Raw genomic sequence first — 22,094 nt, forward strand, 5'->3', positions numbered from 1 at the left:
CTGTTAGTTTTTTGTCATGCTTTGAACATTATGTGTGAAATGTCCCTCTACCTGAAGTGACCTTTTATGTTAGCCTTTGTAAACATTGATCAAAGAAAAATCGAACTTTAATATCTTTAGTTTCATTGTTTTCGTATTGTTTTCACATTGTTTAGAGAAGCAGGATTACTCCGCTGAGCCTGTAAAAGTGGGGCCCGCTCCTTGGTTGGATGATTTCCACTGAAATCCACAGAGGCACACATTATTCACAGACAGGGGCCACAGTCCAGTTTTCAAAGAGCTCTTTTTTTCTCATGAGAAATACCAGAAAACACAAGGTCTGTAAGCACGGCCTCGCTTGGTTGTTTCTGGCATGAAACTCCTCCCTTAATCACATGTACCAAGGGGGAAAAGGCTCAAGATGTGTCCTCGCATCATGATAGCGATTATTTTATTTAATCAGGCCGAGCTAAGCAACCTCTGAATGGACTTTGGTACCTCCTGCAGATAGACTGGTAAGATGCTTAAATTCTTTTGTCTTTTAGCGGAGCTGTGAAACTGTTTGTGTGTATTTCAGTCTGTGGTATTTTCAGAAATCACCATATACTGCTTGAAAGTGTTTTCCTTATTGAAAGGTTTTTGGTCAGATAAGCCTGCCGTAGGTTAGAGGGTTGATGACTCAGCCTCTCCTCACTCTGCTGATTGCAAAGAACTCAATCCCATTAATCATGCACATGGGAAATGACTCCACATTTCATTGGAGTATCCCATGTCCTATCAGTGCTGTGATGCTGGAATCTGAGTTGCATAACCATGAATATTTCCTGAATGCACTCACCAGCAACACAGATTAGAATATATACTAAAGAAAGTAAAATCTTCAGGGTTGTTTGTGCCCTGGAGATCTCTCCAGCGTCTCTTGCATAACCAAATCTGATTTTCCATGCTGCCTTTATTGGCCTGCCTGGCTTCAGCTGCAAGTGTAACCGAATCATTGCAGTGACCTTAGTGGCGTCATGCAGTGTTGAGCTGTCTGCCCACAGCTCTTCAAGTCAATGAAAGAAGTTCTGTCTGCCAAACAAGATGTTTTTCTGAACAGCAAAGTCTGAGAGAACTCTGGCGAGGCATTTGACTGCTCATGTCGAAGCCAACCCCAGTCATGTGCTAGTCCCTCAGCACCTAATGAGCGGGGAGGTATGAGGTCCCGCTAAGCCTGTGCGGTGGGCCTGCACCCTCAGACTGAAAACTGCAGCTGGGGTGGAGTTATTTCTCCATTCTTTTTCTAGTTAACTCGCTCACTTTCAAGCTTTCTCTTAACTCGGTAGGTGATACATTAAACCAGCGTAGTGTTGTACAACTCTGTGGCAGGTGGAGCTCAGCTGCACAATGGCTGACTGGGACTATGACTATCTAATTAAGCTGCTGGCCCTGGGTGACTCCGGGGTGGGAAAGACCACCTTTCTCCACAGGTACACCGACAACAAGTTCAACCGCAAGTTCACGACCACAGTTGGCATTGACTTCAGGGAAAAGAGAGTGGTAAGTGATGCTTAGTCCCTAATATGCTTATAATTACATGCACATAAAGCCTAAAATCCTGTCTTCATGGTGTGTGTTTTTTTAATTCAAATATATGTAACTCAGTTCAGAAGTTGGGTAGATTATCATGCTTTGTGGTTTGGATCAGATGTACACCGGGAAGGCTGCTGATGGGATGACTGAGAGGAACTACAAGGTCCACCTTCAGCTATGGGACACAGCAGGACAAGAAAGGTAAATGTAACCTCGTTTTTACATTTAGACATGTTCATTTCAAGCCCTAATGAGAGGGAGTCTGCCAAACACATCTTACTTTAGCACTAAACACTAACTACAGCTGAGTCTGACGGGAATGTCATTCATTTTGCTGATCTGCAAATTAAAACTTCACTCTGATGGTGGCACAAGTGGATAAGTATTTACAGTTCATCCTCAGAACATGAGTGTCTGTACCAAATTTATCTATTCATCCAACAGTTGAGACATTTCGATCAAATTCAGAGATCCCAACCGTCTGCCTTTGTGGAGGCGCTAGAGGAAACGTTATGGGCCCACCAAAGTCAGTAGGATTCATCCTCTGGAGAAAATCAATGTCCATACCCGATTTTTTTGCAGAGATACTTTGGTCAAAGCTAAAAGTGTCAACCTGTTTGTAGCAACAGAGAAGACAAGTGATCACCAAAGACAGCAAGATTAAGCTTCTGGGGACAATGAATGTTTTTACAAAATGTCATGGCAATCCATCCAACAATTAATGGACAAACACGCCAACCAATCGCTAGCATGCCTAAAAATCTACACATAGGGAGCCTTATACTGCATAACGAAAGTTGTTTTATGCTTTCAGGTTTCGCAGCCTCACTACAGCTTTCTTCAGAGACGCCATGGGCTTCCTGCTGATGTTCGACTTGACCAATCAGCAAAGTTTCCTCAACGTCAGGAACTGGATGAGTATGTGTCATCTCAGCTGCCTGCTCTGCTCCAGCTCAATACTCTTCAGTTAAATCAATGCTTTCCGCTCTTGTTGCACAGCTGCCTTCCAAACCTTGACTAAAGGGATTTCCAAATATCGTTTCAAGTTTGCTCATGCATGACTGTTTGCATCACATGGGTTTAAATGGCTTCCTCTGTTGGTTTAGGTCAACTTCAGGCCAATGCGTACTGTGATAGTCCAGACATTGTGTTGGTGGGCACCAAAGCAGACCTCCTAGATCTGAGGGATGTTCATGCCAGGCAGGCCAGAGATCTGGCAGACAGATACGGGTGAGGCATTCAAAAATGTACTATTTTAAAGGAAGCGTGTGAGATTCGGAAGTGTGGGTGATCTATCCATCCATCCGTCTAGCTCCATCATAACACCTGACAAGCCTCACGCTTACTCCATATAAAGGGACAACGTTATTTCAGTAATCAAAAAGGTGTTTTCACACATTATTACAGCTTGATTTAAACTGACAATTTTTTTGGGTCATGAATTAAATTTAGATGGTGTGTAATGTCCTAAAAAGCTGTCAGTCAATGCGAATATAGACGAGAATAATTAGCAACTACTCTATTATGATATTAAACAAAACATAATTGTTTTTAGTAATTTCTGAAAATCTTGGCCAAAAGGATGAATTGATTAATCATTTAACAATTAGCAGATTGTTTGATAATGACAATAGTCATTAGTTGCAGCTTTTTGTGAGGATGATCGCAGTTTCCTGATCTGGTGATGTGGCGTTTCTTTTGTTTAAATTTGAATCACATATTGCACCTTTAACTCGCCAAACCCTGCATGTCAGGTTTGGTTTGTTTAGTAAGTTTCAACTTGTAACTGCCCATTTGTTTTTTTCTGCTTTTTTTTCCGAAAACATGTTAAGTAATTTAGCTCAGACATTTTCAGGAGTTTTTATAACCTAGGTTTAATAACTTGAATGTCACTCACAATATTTAACAATATTTTGTCAGCCCACTGTAGGTGATGAAGCACAAAATGTGCTTCTTTCACCAGTAGACCATGGGATGGTGCTAGTGAGCTGTCTTTCAATCCTGCTCCAGATCTCCCTCCTGGAGGTTTCAAACCTGTGGGTTGGAGCCCATCGGAGGTTGTTCAACAAATAAAATATTCGAAAAGAATAAAAATAAAATGTTTAGACTATAGTTAGTTTTTCATTTTTCCTGGGTAAATACTGAAAAGTTTGATCCCTTCAGACTTAGAAGTAAAAATGAAACATTATAGTACCACTCAAGACCACAGACGTATACAATCAGTGACACATGTCAATTCTAGAAATCAAAAAAGGTTGTAAAACATTGATTTGGCAGCTGCTCAAGCACACAATATGGTCACTTAATGTCAGCTTATGTTTGATCCAAACACCTAACTCCTCTCCTAAAATACACTTCTGTTCTCCACAGCATCCCCTACTTTGAGACGAGTGCAGTGACGGGCGTCGATGTAACCCAGGCGATAACCACCCTGCTGGAGCTGGTGATGAAGAGGATGGAGCACAGCTCTTACGGGGGCCACGGCTCAGAACCCAACGGTAGCCCCATGGCCAGCAGTGAACTGGTCGAGGCACCTGTGAGGAGGAGATGTGCCTGCTGATGTTGCCACTGACAGCCACTCTTTTTTCACTTTTGCACCAATTAACACTGCATCTTTAAAATGTCACTGTTTGCTGGAGCTTGAACAGGGTGCCTGCCACTGTCGGTACGGCAGGAGATCAGACTAGAACTATGGAAATCTGTTCATTTGAAGCAATATTGTTATGACGGTGTGAATTCCTGTCTTGGTATTTGCTGTCTGTAACATTATTTATTCACAGCCTGTGCATTGTTAAGTGAGAAAGAGGAGGGAGAGGAGGAGTACAAGAAGACAATTGTATATAGTGACTAAATTATGCATTACCTTAAAAACTGGCTGTGATTCAGCCCCCCCAAAAAAAGTCAATTATTTTCAAATAGGTTTTATCAGAGAAAAATACCATTTTTATTTGACACATTTAGGCATTGATGGAAGGAATATGCAGGCACATAACGTATATTTATCATGGAGTATAATCAAAAAACATTTAAGACATGGTTACATTTCTTATATGGATGATTGTTTTTGTTAGAACAACCCAAGATAGCCAAAGTCCCTTACATGATTTATGACTTTTATACGACATGTACATAAGCAGCCAAGCTTTTTTATGCATTATGGAACAAAGTTGCCATGCAGATCGAACACAAGTACAAGAATGTTAAAGGGTTGTTGGAACGAATCCTTTATAGTGCTGCATTTCGAATAAAGACATTTATGTTTAGGTTATGTATGTCACTGTCTTGTCATTTAAAATGTAATGCACAAACAGCTATACTGTTTTTCTGACTGGAATTACAATCCCCACAGACTTTTTTTTTTTTTTAAGCATCGTTATTGTTTACACACATTCTACACATCGACTTTAAAAATTAAGAGAAACCTTTTGGAGGAGGAAAATGTCCAGCATTCATGTCAGCGCCAGTGGATTTTGGGAGGACATTCATGGAGTCACAAATAAATTCCACCACATTACTTTAGCTGAAGCCATAAAAGCAATATTGTGTCAGAAAACGTGATATTTAGGAACAAAATCAACATCAGAAAAAGGATTTTCCACTTCTTCTTCTACAATAATACTTGTTAGTTGTCATACAGCTTCCAAAAACCCAAATCAGTCTATTTGTATCAAACTCAAGTAGCATTTATCTAAACACATGGTCTTTGGTGTACCTACAAAACATTCCTAATGAGGGAGTTATTCCTAAATCTACACATCTATGACATCAATTAAATGGCCTTAAATTCAGCTATTAAAACGTTTGCAACAGATATCTGTTTTCAAGGTAGTTATGGTGACTGAGCTGTGATTTGGAGACGAGACACAAACATTTACTATCTGAAATGCTCATCTTGCCTAAGGAGACGGACAAATAACGCTTTGTATGGGACAGGATGTCAAGCGAATGCCTACCACGCTAAATCAGAATGAGCACAAAAGCACACATTACATTTGGTTGAGTGTGAATGACTGCCTGGCTCTGTGTGTTAAACCTCACCCCGAACCAGAATTTGCTAGAAGGAGCACGTGTTGCAGAGTCATGAGATGATCATGTGGCCAGCTTTCACTGTTTGGGCCCGGTCGCCCTGAACCCCACATCCACCAGTCTCCTTCAGTCTGGCGTGATTGGGCGGACTGTTTTCGAGAACCCAGGTTTATCAACATTTACAAAAAAATAAAGCTTGTTCATTTTTAAGTTGATCTGTAGAGGTTTGGTCCCATGTGGAATATAGCAGTAGGGTTTTTTTTTTGTTGTCACCTTCAAACATCTCTCATACAAATATGTTCTTAAGGAATACACCATCAGAAATACAAACAATAGCAAAGAACAAAATTTTACCTTCAAAACAATCTTCAAAAAGGTTGTATAAAACTAGCCTATAAGATTTGTTAGTGCCTCACATGCAATGCCATTTAAATGGATCATGCCCTTTATACAAGATGCAGGAAGTCATATAACATTCATTCATTTCTCTGGTTTATGTCACAGATACTGGAATTGATATGGTTATATGATGAAAAAATATCTTTCCCCTGGCCAACAAAACCTCTGCAATAAAATTGAATTCTAGTATTTTTGTAATTGAAATATTGGTAAACTTCAGGATTCTTTGTCAGTATTAAAGAGCTGAATATATTGTGTCCAAAATGTGTCATTCCTGATGCTTTTAGCCACGCTAGCGCCATGATTTAGGTCACATGTTGGTCTTTCTGGTAATAGAGGTGTCACTGTATGTATACCAATAATGACAATAATCACAATATTGTTTACTTTCCATTCTTACATTGTTATAGTAGGTGGTGGTAATGCATGACTGACGATAGCTAGACACTATACCCATCATGCAGGTAATATATATATATATATATATATATATATATATATATATATATATATATATATATATATATATATATATATATATATACACTTATCATCATTTCTTTTGGCCCGGTTGATTTTTTAGTGAAAATCAGATATTGTGACAGCACTGTCTCTTGAACCCCTGGTAAAACTTCCTTAATTTTGTTAAGAATTCAAATTGTATTTCCATTTTTTGGTTGATGCAACAGTTGTTTGTCAGTTGAAACTTTAGAAATTTATGCATCACAGAATGAGAACTGGGTTTAAACTCACAAAACAAGCCTCACAAAAATATTAGTAGCTTAACCGCCAGGTGGAGGACAACTGTTATGCACCATACTTGACCAGCTGACCAAGCCAACATTAGCTAATGCTACTTGTTTGGATTTGATTGTAAAAGAAATATAACATATAATTAATTTAACTGTGCAACATAAACTTGGGGCAATTTAAATTGTACTTCACCTCATATTATGAAATGCATGCCTTTAACGTTAACCGAATTACAGATTTTTGGATATTTGCTAACCATGCTAAACTACCTACATGTACAAAGGATTGGCAGTTGTCTGCCTCCTGAAAACTTTTAATATTGATAGTAATATTAAAGCTTACTTCAATAAAGTTTACCAGTGAAGATATTGGGCTTGAAAGGAATATTTTGCCAGTATGGGAAACATGTTTATATAAGATAATTTAAGAGTTTGTTGACAAGATAGGTAATATTCTAATGTCTGAATGTCCAGTCGCCTACATGGATGTATTACATGCCTGGATAAGAGGGTGCAGCTCAGCTTTGCTTCCAATTTGGCCCAGTGGCCTCTCGCGGTATTACAGCGAAAAATTCTCCTGTAAAACAATTGAAAACACCTTGATATGCGATTATGATTATTTCTATTAAGAGTTTTCCATCGTTGGAGGTTTTATACTTGTAAAACTTTCCTTGAGCCTGGAAAAGCGATCATCATAATGTATAGTCTATGGGCAGAGCGGGCGAGAAAATTCGACTGCCCATGTTCAGAGGGCCACATGACCAGGAAGTAAACCTGGAGAATAGACAAGTTTTTTGGTGCCAGGCAAACAATTCTGTCTGGACTGAATAGGCGACATCTTCGCACCTAGTTCTTCTGTGTAAATCTGTGGTTCTGCATGAAGCTGGAGCCAGCAGCCAGCTAACGTAGCTTAGCATAAAGACTGGAAAATTGAGGAAACAGCTAGCCTGGCTCTGTCCACAGATAACAAAATCCCACCATTAGAAACTCTAAAGCTCATTATATATATAACTTAATTGTTTCATACTTACAAAACATTTTCTTGGCCCAGAGCATAAGTAACTTCCTGAGGTCTTGAGGTCTCTGATTTTGTAGCTGGCTAGTTTGAAACCAGCTTACACAAAACTTAACAAACAAACTTAGTAGCCTAATGGTTAGCCCCACTTTGTCACTCTCAAGTATCACCGTAACATCTTTGAAAAACCCAGGAGGTGTTTGAGCAAACATGCCGCTGTTATAAAGCTATTTCCAGATTCCTCAAAAACCTTCGAGAAATACCTTTTGCTGAATTCGTACAACTTGAGCCAAATTTAAAGAATGGATATTTAACTGTCATATATATTACTTTCTGCTATTTAAAATGTTCAAACCAAAAATCTCTTGTGTTGTAGGAGAGCAGCAATATAGATGGGAAAATAGCAACTTTTGAAAATGGTTGAAAGTCTTTTTCCACTGTTCAGTGTAAATAATAAATATGAAATGGCTTTGGAATAGAGGAAAGTGTTGTGAAGTGACATTTTGGGTTTTTCTAAGATTGCTGGGTATTTACACTTTTGTTCAATCAAAGCCAGTGACTCTAATGAAGCTGCCAGCGTGGCTATAGACTTGTAGTCTTGTTGGAAGATAATTCAAATGTCCTATACTTTCAGAACCTAATGTAGGCTGATACCACTTTCTGAAATTCAGTATTGTAAATGACAACACACTATCGTCTGTCCATGAATTTATGGCTTATTGTTGGAATGTTGATTATTATTCCAAAACTTTGAAGAATCTCAACAAAATCTGGAGTGGACAGTCACACTGTCTACAGAGAATAAAAGACACACAATTATATATATATGTGTATATATAGAGAGAGTACAGTCTTGTAAACAAATACCATCTTCCAGAGCAGTGCAGATTGTCTGACACCTTGTGGGGGAAAAAAGGCCTGGAAAAACAGGAACTGCACCTCTTTTGAGGCATTTAATCTGATTACAAAAAAACACTGATCTAACTCCTTCCCTGAGATTAGGCAGTGATTTCAGTGTACAGAACCAGTATACTGTTGTAAAAGGCGATTAATCAATCGATACTGTGTTGAACAAGAACTGGAAGAATCCCCTGTGGACTCCAGTTAAAATAGTCGTTAGTTGTGTTCGAGCTGTTTAGCCACGGCCAGCAGCCATGCAAAGGAGAGTAATGGAAGCAACTGAGCAGCATGAAAAGTCCTAACTGCAGTACTGAAGATAATAATATACCGAATGAGCAACACTGCTGTGATAAGTCTGTGATTTGCACCCCGAGTGAGCCTGACATCTTCATGTGAAATTACAGCGTGACGTGAGTGTGTGTTTGTGGAATGAGGGTGTCCTAAATTGCCTAAACACTTATCATGCAGTGTGGGTCACAACAGAATTTTGAGCTGAGCGGATGTATCTGGGTCACAGTCTCTGGAGTCACCTCTGTGTCTAAGAGCAGTGCGTCAGGCTGAGTTTGATCACACCTTCCCTGTGCAGCTTGTAGAGCAGCTTGAATTCGCTGGGCAGCTGGTGGGTCTCCTGCCACTTGGTGGTGAATTTGGTCCCTTTCTTGTCGTAGTAGTGGTAAGGCAGGTCCTTGCCCGTGTTGGGGTCCCAGCCGAAAGGCCAGAAGCCATAGAGGTGGATCTCGTCGCACATGGCGGAGGCAAGCGTGTACATGAGGATTCCGGTGCTGAGACGCTTGGGGGAGAGGTTTTTAGTCTTCCAGTATCTGTGAGGGGAAAGATGGATCAGTCCTCCAAAAATTAATTCACATTACCGTGATTTTCCTGACAGCAAAACACCATGGTCCCTCACCTGACCCCACTATAATCCCACTTCCCTTATGACTGCACTGCATGTTCTCTATCGGTTCTATTTAATTTCCCCTGTCAGTTAGTGCATGTGATCCTGGTTTTATCATCAACAGTATTTTACTTTGAGCAGGGCTGCCCAAAGTGAGGTCTGCTAGCTAAGGTAGGCCCACTGGATAGTTCTAATAAAAACAGTGAAAAACAATTAAAAAGTGATAATGTTTGAGCTGATTTATTGTTTGTGAGATAAAATGCTCTTTAAATATGTAGGACTATTTTCAAAATCTGAGCATGACATCTGGCGCAGGAAGTCCAGGAACTTGGGATCTTTTGGGACTGTTGTGCATCTTAACAAAACAATGCTTCCCTTTGGTTCGTGGCTCACCATTACATTTGAGTTTTGGGCCTCCAACGGAATCCATAGGGATCTTAAAAGAAATGTTATTATCAATATTGTTTTGCAAAAAATATATCAAATGCCTATGTGTATGTGAAAAGAGTCTGTTGTAGGGTGTCAAAATGTAACCATACTGATAATATTAGTTATTTCAGATTAACATTTCTTGAAGTTTGTTGTTGTTCTCTGGCAGTAAAGTCTATATAGATTTAACTGTATGTTTTATTTTCTAAGATGAAGGTATAAATCCTGTTTCAGAGCTCTCTGAAGTTCTGAAAAAACATATACTGGTCCTAACAGAACTGTGTATCTTACCATGATACATATTCTAGCATCCACCAAAATGTGTCTGTGGAATTAAGCATCAAAAGGCTTTAAGTGTCATACTTGGTGTGATATTTTGTTGCTTTAAAACAGGTATTTCCACATTTAAAGTAGGAGATGTTTCTCTCCTGAGATTGCAAAGCTTCATATTAAGTACTGATCCACTGAGGACCTTGATATACTGTTTGTAAATGAGGGAGAAAAAACACTGATGAAAGTTAAATCCAACATGTTTTAACTCCAGCCAGGTTGCAAAAAAACCCAAAGTTGAGGCCCTGATACAGATCATCTCTTAAGTCAATTATCTCAGCCAACAATCAGATCATCACTCTTACTTGTTGACATCGTGCATGATGTTCCCCGGCCAGGCCAGTTCAACCTTCAACTGGCCCTTGTGCTCCACAAAGAAGTCCACCAGGGTCCTGGTCACTGTGGCTGACGTATGAAGAAAGAATGCAGGGATCCACAGGATGGCTCCCTCCAGCTTCTTCAGGTTGAGGAAGAAGTTATTCCTGTCTTGAATGGTCAGCAGGTTATTGTAGTACCTCTCCAGGATGCTGGGGTTAAAGGTGGTCAGGTTGGTCTTCTTGCCCACGTCCTTGGAGTAGACCTCCGTGGGGGCGAAGTTGCATCGGAAGACGAAGTCGGCATTGTCGATTTCTGGGCCGCAGTGGCTGCCTGTCAGGATGCCGCTGTTGCCCACCACAGAGCATATGCTGTAGTGCTTGTTGTGGATGGGAGAGGTGTCCGGGAGCAGGGATTTGAAGTTGTTGCTGATGGAGAAGACATACTTGTGGCTGGAGTAGTCAAAGTGCATCAGCTGGCCAACACGCACACTGTTCTTAGTGAGGGAGAAGTTGTTGGGAATGTCGATGTAGTTGAAGATATCTTTCCTGAAAGAAGAAAAAACTACTTCACCACTGTTCAAGACAGCTAGAGGAGATTTACCTCGATATGTCTGGTCCCAGTTTTATGTACATGTAACAAAAATGCAAAGAACTAATTTAACAACTGACCACAGCCTCAATAAAAAGCAATGTGATGCAGCCACGAGACATGGTGCCCAGTGGATAGCTATAACTCACTGTGCAGCTGTTACTGACAGAATTGAAGCGATTAGTAGATTAGTCTATCTGAAGAGAGCGATCAGCAACTATTTTGAGAATCAGTTTATCATATGCTGCTTTCAAAGTTTTATAGAACTTCATAACTAATAATAATAATAGAAGATAACAATTTTCTGATGTTTTATAGATCAGATTATGAGTATATTAATCAATAAAATTACTGATCATAATATGACAGAGCTGTCCAACTATACATTCAACCAGCAGTCAAAATGCAACAGATTATTTCCCTTTTTCTGGGGATTTTAGAAGAAATAAGTGTCGAGTGCTAAAATAAGAAACACTGATGATATGTCACTGTTAATAATCCTCCCTCCTGTCCAGTCATTAGTTGGCAGGACGCAGTTTCAGGCTTGAATCATGCTCAGTCTTTTCTGCCACTAATAAATTATTACATAGAGCTTTTATAATTTGATGCGCTGTTATAAATTAAACTACCAACATTACATACCAGTACGGCTCCAATGACAGGCCGATTAACCAATGACCCGATTGACAGAGAATGAATTGAAAACCATTATGATAATCGGTTTTGTTCTCATGCATTTCTTTTTAATTATTTTGATAAAATAAATACATTTTTTAATAATTTTTAGGTTTGGACAAAACAAACATTGTGTCACTTCAGAAGGAAGAAGAATTAGTTTCACACCTTCTCACAATTTTCTGTTTTTTTTTAGAAACCAAACAATCCATTGATTAATGGAGAAAATAATCAGCAGATGAATCCATAAGGATAGTTAAAAACGAGCTCCATTCTTACCAGCTACAGCAGCAAAATGCTGCTTTTACAAAGCTAATGATGTAGGAGTCACAGGTGGGACATATCTCTGCACTGACTTTTTACTTTCGGTACATTGAAGTGACATTATAAATGCAAGACATTTACTTGTAAAGTAAACTCCAGTGTGGTATTCATACTTTTACTTGAGTAAAGGATCTAAATCCTTCCTTCACCTATGCTCAGGCTCATTAATCAGAAACCTGGCTTTCTTTCGTGCCACAGTATCCAAGAGGGGACTTCATGTTCCCCGACTTCAGCTTTGACTGAAACACTACCTATGATTTTCTCCTGCTGGATGAAAGATACTGACAGGTGCAAAACCTTCAAAAAGAGTAGAAAACATCTGAGATTTAAAATCTCTTACCTCTGCTGATGAAAAGCAGTTTTGTTGAACTTCCATTTGGACGGCTTTCCTTGGAGTTCCTCATTCAGGGCATTAGTTAGGGGTATAAAGGAGGGGTCCAGGAAATTCATGGCAAACTGAGACCTGTGGACAGCAATCACAAAACATATAACTGTGAGAGGGCATGTGTAAACAAGCCGAAGGTTTACTCCCGCATTTACTTTTGAGTGTTCTCATCTCATACAGGATTTTTGCCGAAATGTATTTCAAGCATTAATTGCGGTTAAAATCATCAGATTTCCTGTTTCGAAAACAGTAGAATTATATCTTTATTATCCTTTAAAATGCAACAGACTTTCAAATCTGAAACACAGAAAAGTAAATCTATTTTGTAATATCGGCATTAATCTGATCTGGTACCACTTCTGATGAGAGATCTAATGGTTCTTAGCCTTATTAATTGGTCAATAAATAATTTACAACTTCTTCATAGAACAAGTTATAGTCATTTAATACACAACAACAAGGAATTAAGGATTTAAAACTCCTTTGAGTGGTTGGACCGGAAAAAGGTTGTGTTGGATCTGCATGTTAATCCATTTAGTATCAACATTTATGGCCTAATTACCACAAACTGTATTCCTGACGTTGATAGATTACTGATCTGGCCAGATCTCTCTCTCTCTCTCTCTCTCTCTTTTATTTTTTAATCAGATTGTGGATCACTGCTTTGGCTCTACTGTAGCATGCAATCTGCAAAGTAGGCCTAACTTAAGTTATCGAATAAATGGAGTGGAGTGAAAAGTACACCTGCATCCAAGCAAATGTACTTAGTTACACTCCATCAATACAAATATCTGGCGAGTGAAGCTGATTGTGACTGTGACGATGATGATGCAGACCTCGCAGTCCTGTGTCGCCCATGACAACACCATCAGCACCTCGGACAGCTCACTCGCTGATCGACAGGAGGGAAGCATATGGCTCAAAGTGAGGTGGAAAGTGATGAAGAGTTGGAAAACCCCGTGCATCACATCCAGGTCGAGTCGTGCACACTGGGCCTCACTCCTCTGTTTTTTTTTTTTTTTGCTATTTACAACAACGCAGGTCTGCATCATACTCACAAAAAAACAAACAAACAGTATACTCACCGAAATCCTGCATGGAACATAATCCTCGGACCCCCCATGTAGTATTTAGAGGAGGCGAAGAGGCTGTCTTTTCTCAGGGACACATAGCTGATGAGCGACAGGATGAGCACGGCGACGCACAGGATAACCAAACCCAGGGCCTTGGCGATGCGGACCATCTTGGGAGCGTTTTCATTCCCTGTGTGTAGCTGCGGCGAGGCGTTGGCCTATGTTGTCATCGCCGGGAATGCACACGGCCCGTCTGCACAGCACAGACACACTGGAGCTCATCGGCTCATATAATCGCGTAAAATGGATGGCTTCTTCTGCTGCTGCTGCTGGTGGTGGTGGTGGTGGTCGGCTGCATGGTGAAGATGCCGTGGCTCGGTCCGCTCTCATTCCTCTGCCCGCCTGCCTGCCTGCCTGCCTACCCAGCACCCCCTGCCTGTCCGCCCTGCTGCTGCTGCCTCACAGTCCGCTGCGACTCCCCTCCAAGCTGCCGGTTTAATCAAAGAGATGGAGCAAAAATGCGTGTCAACACATCCAGCCAGCTAAAAGACAAGCCCCGTCCACCAGCAGCATCATCATCATCATCATCACCAGTACCAGCACACCACTTCCACCCCCTCTCTCTGTCACACACACACGCAGCTCTCAGCATAAAAGAGGGCTTGTCCCGTAATAAATTGAATGAGATGAAAAATCGAGATGAGAGCAATAGACAGTCAAATCCTCTGCCGTGTGCCCTCTGATCTTTAATCTGAGCATTACTCAAGTGAATTCGAGGTACCTGTGCGTCGTTTTCAATGATTTGATTAAATGCCGCTTCTCTTTAAAGGGGCTCCATGTTGTTCTGAGGAAGACCTTCAAACTCAGAATTGTAATATTCACATTGTTAATGAGGTGATAGCACAAACACAGAAATGTTTTTTCTTTTTGACCATAACTGAGTAAACAAGCTGCTCTCCAGAGCATTGAAGTGAGAAAGGTGGCAGGGTCCACCACATATAAACAAAGTAAGTTTGAAACTGTGTTGATCATAGTGCACCTTTAAATGTAACAGGAAATGTATCACGCATAAATAAATACTTAAAGGAGACCGATTATGCATTTTGGATTTCTTGTGTCATACTGGATGCGCTCAAAACGTTCTTGAAAGCTAAAAATCCCAAAGATTGTACCAACGGGAGCTCTTCTCTCCCACGAGACACGCTGCTCCTGGAAAGAATCAGCAGTAGTCCTGCTGGTCCCTGTCTATTTCTGTTGTTTATGAGGACTACAAAACTTCACGTGACTTTCCATCAGTATAGAAGCCAGTAGATCATGACCAAATTTTCATTTTTGGTGAACTTATCCTTTACTTCACACAAACCGTTTCTGTGAAAAGTCTTCATTAATTTAATTTAATCAGATTGTTATTTCATTTATACACATGGACTTCCATTAAGTGTGACTTTACATCAAACCTTTTTGAAAATATAAAATATATAAAGTCATTGTTTAAGGCAAATTACTTTTTAAGTACAAATTCAACTCTTTCTCTACAGACCTGGGTTTTTCACTGGTCTGTACTAATTAAATGTGAGCGTGAACACAGTTTCATAAAACAAGTAGAGGCACTACAAACCCCAGTATAGCAATTACATTAAAGAAAGAAAGAAAACACGTTTTATATATAAAAAAGCACTTTTATTTAGAGGGCTTTTTCTGACCCTTCTAACATGTTTCACATTATATGCAAATACAAACACATTATCTAACATTCACAAAACATAAAATGTTTTCTCCTTTTGTTTTACAGGTTATGTACATTTTTTTTTAACTTTTTTTTACAGTAAGCTTATCTTGGTAAACATGAACAACATCCATTCTACATGTATTTCAATGTTTCCATGCATATACAGTCTGGTGTTTTCACACTACAATGTCATATATGTCACATTTGAATTGTTCATAACGTACATTTGCAGAATACTGTATGATGAAATCGAGTATAAAACTAAAAAAGAAAAAGATTGAGGATGTGCTAGTGTGTTAGCTGGTATTCAACAGTGATGGTGCCTCATGACTGACATCCGTAAACTCTCCCTTGTGCTTCACTGTTCTTCCTGGAATGTGCCGAGCTCGGACACAAACAAACACAAAGAGAACATCTTGGAAAGAGACATTCAGATATGTAACCATCGAGCTGCCGAGATATTACAATTTTGCATAATTACGATATGTGTTGTTAAAAGACAAGACAGTAAAACTGACTAAACACAGGCACTTCATGACTGAAACCTGTCACTTAGGATACCTACGGTGCACACGGTATGACAAGTGAAGCACACAGGTTTGCTCTGAAACATGGTGACCACTTTAAATCAGTAACGATTCAGGGGGGAAAAAACACATCCATCACTACTGCACGGCGACAACTCATCACTTTCTACACTTGCGAAAGGCGGAGGGGAAGAAGGCTCCTTCACCGTCACTTCCTGGCGAGCCGCAAGGGCTGTCTTCTCCACAGCTCATGTCCTCGCAAGAGTCCTCACTACAAGAGAAGAGGAGACTGTTTACACTGTACATAAATCCAAATCCACGCTCATATATTCATGAACCATTGTCCTGTAACTACAAACTATTCTCTTACTGTTGTAGGATCAATCTGTGTAGCTCATAAAGATCGGGTTCAATAGGATTTAACTAAGCCGTGTGCCTTATTGAATCTTATTATTACCTTTTCTACATTTGTAAGTAACTAAATGTTAAAATAACTGTAATTCAAAGATGTCTCATCACCTTTGAGAAGCCAGAGACACTACAGAGATGGCCTAATTAATGTTCACAACCTGTAGGTATGACCTGAGCAGCAGAATATAGGATAAGGTAATTAAATGTATCTTACATATTTAATTAATGGTTGTAGCCTACTGTGCTGCACCAGCTTTTTTGTGAAAATACTGAAGATTCAAAAAAAGGAAATTGATCATAAGCAGACAGCACAATCACCCGACAAAAGCCAGCTGTGGCTGAATTACCGTCAATTTGCTACAGTTGATCTAATCTGCTGCTGGAGATGTTTGTTATTTTAACCAGCTACAGCAACAGTCGGCCAACTGGGGACCAGCTCTAAAATAAAAACTAGCTACTGCAACCCAACGCTTTCACTGTGGTAATCTTGAGAAATTAAATGGGAACATGGGGAACAGGCTCTCCGGGCGGCAACAATTTGGAATAATGATAATTACGTTTGGCATAACACATGTATTGTGCCTACAATGCACTGATTCTGGTCTATTAAAAGTATTGTGTATCGTGGTAGGAAGGTCTAAGAAGTGCTCATTTAACCATTCACCGATCCAGTTCAACTCTTGCTTGGAACTTCAACTACTTTAATTACTATTAGCGGTTTTGACTTTTCTGAGTCATACATTTTAAGGCCTCCAGTAGTCTGTTGCCATTCAGGAATAACCATTTTGTCAATATGTCACCATCATAGCGGAGTACTTTCAGTCAGACAAAACGCTGCATGAATGAAGCAAAAAAACATGTATATTAACCTTTCACTCTCGTCCCAGCTCCCCTCAGGAATAGTGGGCAGGCCAGGTACACTGAAGTGATTTGCCTGAAGATTCTGTGCTGTTCTCCTGGACACGATCCAAACAAGCTTTTTGTTGTCTGGTTTGTTACATTCGCTTGAGCAGTATTCAGTCATGCACTTGGCCACAAGTTCCTTCCAGTAGAGCTGCTCGCTATCGCTGATCTGTGAAGAAGACAAACAGGAAACATCTGAAAGGCTGCAGACAGAAATAGTCCTCAGATATGCTGTCATCAACAAGTCATGCGTTGCTTTTCTTTCCTCTCGACATACCATATGGGGATGTGGTATTTCACATATAAAACACAGAAATGTAAGAAATACTGGAATATAAAACAGATCTTATTTTATTAGCTCCATAAAAGATTTGAGTGCAGCTCCATATGCCATTCTATTTTTTAAAACATAGTGTTCAGCTAAAATAGTGACACAAAAAGCAAATAATGGAATTGAAAGTCTTGGTTAGGTATGAAGAATAACAATCTCATTAGATACATTATAGTAGCTGCAATTAATCAATTGATTGATGTAGCAATTCTTGGCTATGATTTTGATAATAAATGAATTGTTTAATTATTTTTTTAAGCAATAATGGGCCAAAAAATACAAGTTGTCAAAAGTGATCTCTTCTTTTCATCTATGACAGTAACCTGTATATATTTCTATTTTGTACTATTAGTGAGACAAAATGTGACATTTGCAGGCATTACTATCTTTTCTAATACCTTTGGAGGGGCATTTTTTACTTTAAGCAGACGTTTTATAGAGCAAACAATGTTGATTAATTAAGAAAGTAATAGGTTGTTGTAGCCCTACAGTTCTACTTTTTGTTTACCTTTAGATATCTTTGGAATTGCTGCACAATCTTCAACAAGGTGGTGGACTGGAGGGCGTCAAACTCCTGAGCAATGAGGGACAGTGCCAACACCGATGGCTGTAAAGGAGAAAAACAGCAGATCAGTCAGACCCGGGACTCGGAGTGAATGCTGCTATGCTGTGAAATTGTCGCCTGAGATCAATCCTTACTTTTGCTTTAGAGAAAACAAGACGGCATAAGCAGGCTTTTAGCTGGGCTTCCAGTCTCGCAATGCTTGGGATCTCCTCCCTTTAAATATAGAGGGAATCCTAATGTGATCCGCCAGTAGACACCTCATAATGCAAGAATCTATTTGACCAACAAACTGGTGCAATGCATCAGCAGTGACAGGAAAAATAAGCGAAGGATAATGGGATTTACCTTCCAGCAGACAGAGATGTGAAGGCCGAGTAGTAGAGGTGTAGAAAGGTTAAGGCTGTGACTGCTTCGGGCTCCACACTGAGCTTCTCTGAGATGATTCTCTCCATGCGACACAAGTCTGACACAGTGAACTTGCTTTGGCTGATGCGAATTAGCTCTTGCGTGGGTGAGACATTGCTCTCTTCCTCAACCATTTTGGCAGCAATGTGAAGACAGCAGACTCCAATACAGGGCAAGTGCTTGGGCTGCACCTATCACAGCAACACATCAGCGATAAGTCTGAGTCAACATCCCATGATTCAAGGTCACTCTCGTGCTTTCCTTTTTTCTTACTGGTGATATGAACCGTGCAAATTTGAAAAGACTACAATAAAAATCTTTATTTATGCAGCACCTTTCTTAACAAGGTTTCCAAAGAGCTTTTATGAATTAAAAACAGACACCAATATGCAAACAGACCACTCAAAAGCCAGTTATACGAACACAGTGAGAGAAAACATTTAAACAAGCAATTATGGTAAAAAAAAAAAAAAAAAAGATACATAATCATGTTGTGACTTGACATATCATGCTACTCTTTTTTTTTTTTCAAAGATTTTTTGTGGCATAGACACCTTTTATTAGCAGTCGACAGAGAGGAAACATGGGAGAGAGAGGGGGAGGTGACATGCAGCAAAGGACCTCCGGCCGGAATCGAACCGAGGTCGGCTGCGTTTTATGGCGTGCGCTCAAACCACTCAACCACCTGCGCGCCCGACATATCATGCTACTCTTAAGCGCGTTGTTAAAACTCCTACCTTCATAATGGTGAGGAATCTGTCAAGCAAATTGACAGCTTGAACAAATGTTTGGGTGCTGTAGCCAAAGAAACTGGTCAGGCCCCACAGCTCTTCCACTCTGGCGTCTCTGCATTTCGCAGACACCATGCTGTGACTCTGAATAAAAAAAAAAAAGCATCATAAAATGTTAGATGACATTCCTAGAAATAGCATCCGTTTTAAGCCGACCCATATGTCTGCACAGGCGGCCAAAAAATGCAGAATTAGGTCAGTGGGTTACCTCTGCGGAGGCCGACTCCATCAGCTTCAGGCCAGTCTCTCTGGGAAGAAAGTTGAACTCCCTCGCACAGCATGACTTCAACTCCTTCAAGAGCAAGCTGTCAATGGCTTGAAGATCCCTCATCCTGGAAAACAGCATATTTCAATGGTTCTGCATTGCAATCCAAGAGAATATCAAAAGCTTTTTACCGCAAGAAAAACACATATATTGTCCTTGAGCGACAGGCAGGCGAACAAGGGATATATAAACGTTTTCTCCTTGACCACACCCACTGGTGTCAGGTATCCCCCCACCGCCCAAAGACCCCCACATTCCTGCTCTAATTCGAGCATAACATTGTTGTTGTACAATATTATCAACTGCAAAATCGGAATAATGTGTCAACATTTAACGGTAATGTGCTGACGTATGTTGAGGTAATGTTGACATTAGCCTGGGTTAGCGTTAATTGTGAAAGTCTATTGAACAGAAAGTAGGTCACGTAACGTAACTTATCCATCACAGCGGGTACGCTGTAACACATTTCAGAGGAGGTTGAATTAATAAACTTTAGACTGTTACTTCATTGGGCTCTCGACATGTAAGGTTCGGTTAAACAACACCCACAAATGCCAAAAAGCCGAGGGCTACAAAAACACATATAACGTCAATGTTAGCTAATTATGCTATCTTGTTGGCGTAGCTATCAACTGACGGTTAGCTATTTACCTTGCCCAAAAGCCGCCGTCGTGCAGGAAAATAGTGGCGCTGCAACTTAGTTCCACTTCTCAGTTCTTCATGTCTCCATTTCGATTATTGATTATGGGCGGTAAATGTCAACAAAACAAAAACAAACAGGACCCTTGATCCCCGCTATTGAAAAAAAGAGGGTCCGCCTCCGCCCTGGAGAAGCAAACAACTGCTGACCAGCTAGTAAACGACAATATCCATCATGCACCTCTCCAGACGCCTTTACGTCATAGTAAACGGTAGAGGAAAAAAAAAAAGCGGGGCTGAAACATAACTCAGAAAATCTATCAGCAGAAATACATGGGTTAACAAGAAAAAACCAACAACAGAAGAGAATCTGGATCTTCCATTCAGTATGTATGAGCTCAGGAGGGCCATCCCGAGCCCCCGGCAGTCAGGGAAAGATGACATTTGCTACTGTAAGTTAGATAACATGGATGACAGGTCACTAGAGGTAACGTTAGTATTGAAACTAATGAACAAAGTATGGGATTTAGGGGAGATTCCAGGTGCATGGAAGCACTCGGTTAAAAGTGCCAATTTTAAAACCAGGTAAAGTTGCATCAGACCCATAAAACTACAGACCAGTTGCTCTCACATCTCAATTAGAGAAAACTACGGAAACGATGGTAACAGAGAGGTTGATGTATTTCATAGAAAGTAAGTTAGAGATTTATTTTCTTCGCGTCAGAGCGGGTTTCGTAAAGGGAGAAATACAATGGACTCAGTATTGTGCTTAGAATCAGAAATTAGGAAAGCAGACAAATAAAGAGATAGTTGCTGTGTTTTTCTGACATAGAGAAAGCGTATGACTTGTGGAAAGAAGGCCTGCTAATCAAACTGGATACGTTGGGAGTGGGAGGGAAGATGTATAACTGGGTGTTGGGCTTCCTGTTTGGGAGGATGATAGAGGTCAGAGTAGGGAAAGAGTACTCACCAGTATATATGGTTGGAAATGGAACGCCACAGGGGAGTGTATGCAGTCCAATACTCTTTACCTGTATAATTAATGACATCTTTGAGGAGGTGGGGGGAGGAATAAGTAAATCATTATTTGCTGGTGATGGGGCATTATGGGTAAGGGGGAGGAATCAGAAATATCTGCAGAAGAAGCTGCAGGCAGCAGTTGATACAGCGAAGCAGTGGGCAAATAGGTGGGGGTTTAAGCTATCAGTTGCAAAAACTCAAATGATATCTTTTGCAAAACGCCACAAAGAAATATCAATAAAGTTATATGGTGAAACGTTGGAACGTGTTAAAGTCATTTGTTTTTTGGGAGTGCTGTTTGATGAAAAGCTTACCTGGAGGCAGCACATTGAGTGGACAAAAGATAAGTGTAAAAATGTTAATAACCTCTTGAGATGCTTATCAGGTCATGATTGGGGTGCATCCAGGAAGTCTCTATTAAATACATATAAAACCATGATGAGAGCCAGATTAGATCATGGGAGTGTTGCATATATGTCAGCAGCAGAAAGTCACCTTAAGAAGCTGGATGTTGAGCAGGCTAAAGGACTCAGGATATGCAGTGGGGCGTTTAAGACCTCTCCAGTTGCAGCTCTGCAAGTTGAGATGGGGGAAGGACCAAGCTCATGTTGGCATACTGGGTGTATCTGCAGGGCCATAAAAGGTCTCATCCAGCAAAGGCCATACTAGAGGACTGCTCAGAGAATTAAGTCAAACTTCAGGAGCTTAGGCTGGGTTGGAAATGTAAAGGCGGAAAGTATTGTGACGTACAGTATATCTCAAATGTTCCTCTGTCAGAAATTCCTCCCTGGTTGTTCCAGATGCCGTCAGTAGATTTTAATATTCAGCAGAAGCTCAAAAAGAAGACA

General features: G+C 40.3%; 3 protein-coding genes across 4 annotated transcripts; 1 reads left to right on the top strand and 2 right to left on the bottom strand.

Moving 5' to 3' along the window:
* Positions 1-71: 71 nt before the first annotated feature.
* LOC115581446 (ras-related protein Rab-27B-like) lies at positions 72-4,823 on the top strand. 2 transcript variants are annotated; one of them, XM_030416521.1, is made up of 6 exons: positions 72-494; positions 1,348-1,518; positions 1,667-1,752; positions 2,366-2,469; positions 2,658-2,781; positions 3,922-4,823. In XM_030416521.1, exons 2-6 carry the CDS (start codon positions 1,366-1,368, stop codon positions 4,109-4,111), a joined length of 657 nt encoding a protein of 218 aa, XP_030272381.1. In that variant the 5' UTR covers positions 72-494; positions 1,348-1,365; the 3' UTR covers positions 4,112-4,823. The 2 variants fall into 2 exon arrangements, with proteins under 2 accessions (XP_030272381.1, XP_030272380.1); XM_030416520.1 differs by lacking the exon at positions 72-494 and having other exon boundaries at positions 504-1,518.
* LOC115581445 (sia-alpha-2,3-Gal-beta-1,4-GlcNAc-R:alpha 2,8-sialyltransferase-like) lies at positions 4,472-14,541 on the bottom strand. The gene is made up of 4 exons (XM_030416519.1): positions 13,673-14,541; positions 12,543-12,665; positions 10,603-11,160; positions 4,472-9,464 (listed from the first exon to the last, which is right to left on the bottom strand). The coding sequence occupies exons 1-4, from the start codon at positions 13,828-13,830 to the stop codon at positions 9,182-9,184; spliced, it is 1,122 nt and encodes a 373-aa protein (XP_030272379.1). The 5' UTR covers positions 13,831-14,541; the 3' UTR covers positions 4,472-9,181.
* Positions 14,542-15,318: 777 nt separating this feature from the next.
* LOC115582040 (cyclin-G2-like) lies at positions 15,319-20,463 on the bottom strand. Its single transcript, XM_030417749.1, has 8 exons — positions 20,239-20,463; positions 19,531-19,654; positions 19,269-19,406; positions 18,472-18,722; positions 18,261-18,339; positions 18,070-18,168; positions 17,197-17,399; positions 15,319-16,187 (listed from the first exon to the last, which is right to left on the bottom strand). Exons 2-8 carry the CDS (start codon positions 19,651-19,653, stop codon positions 16,076-16,078), a joined length of 1,005 nt encoding a protein of 334 aa, XP_030273609.1. The 5' UTR covers position 19,654; positions 20,239-20,463; the 3' UTR covers positions 15,319-16,075.
* Positions 20,464-22,094: the final 1,631 nt, after the last annotated feature.

The sequence above is a fragment of the Sparus aurata genome, chromosome 5 (assembly GCF_900880675.1).
Source record: "Sparus aurata chromosome 5, fSpaAur1.1, whole genome shotgun sequence".
In the NCBI taxonomy this organism is placed as follows: domain Eukaryota; kingdom Metazoa; phylum Chordata; class Actinopteri; order Spariformes; family Sparidae; genus Sparus; species Sparus aurata.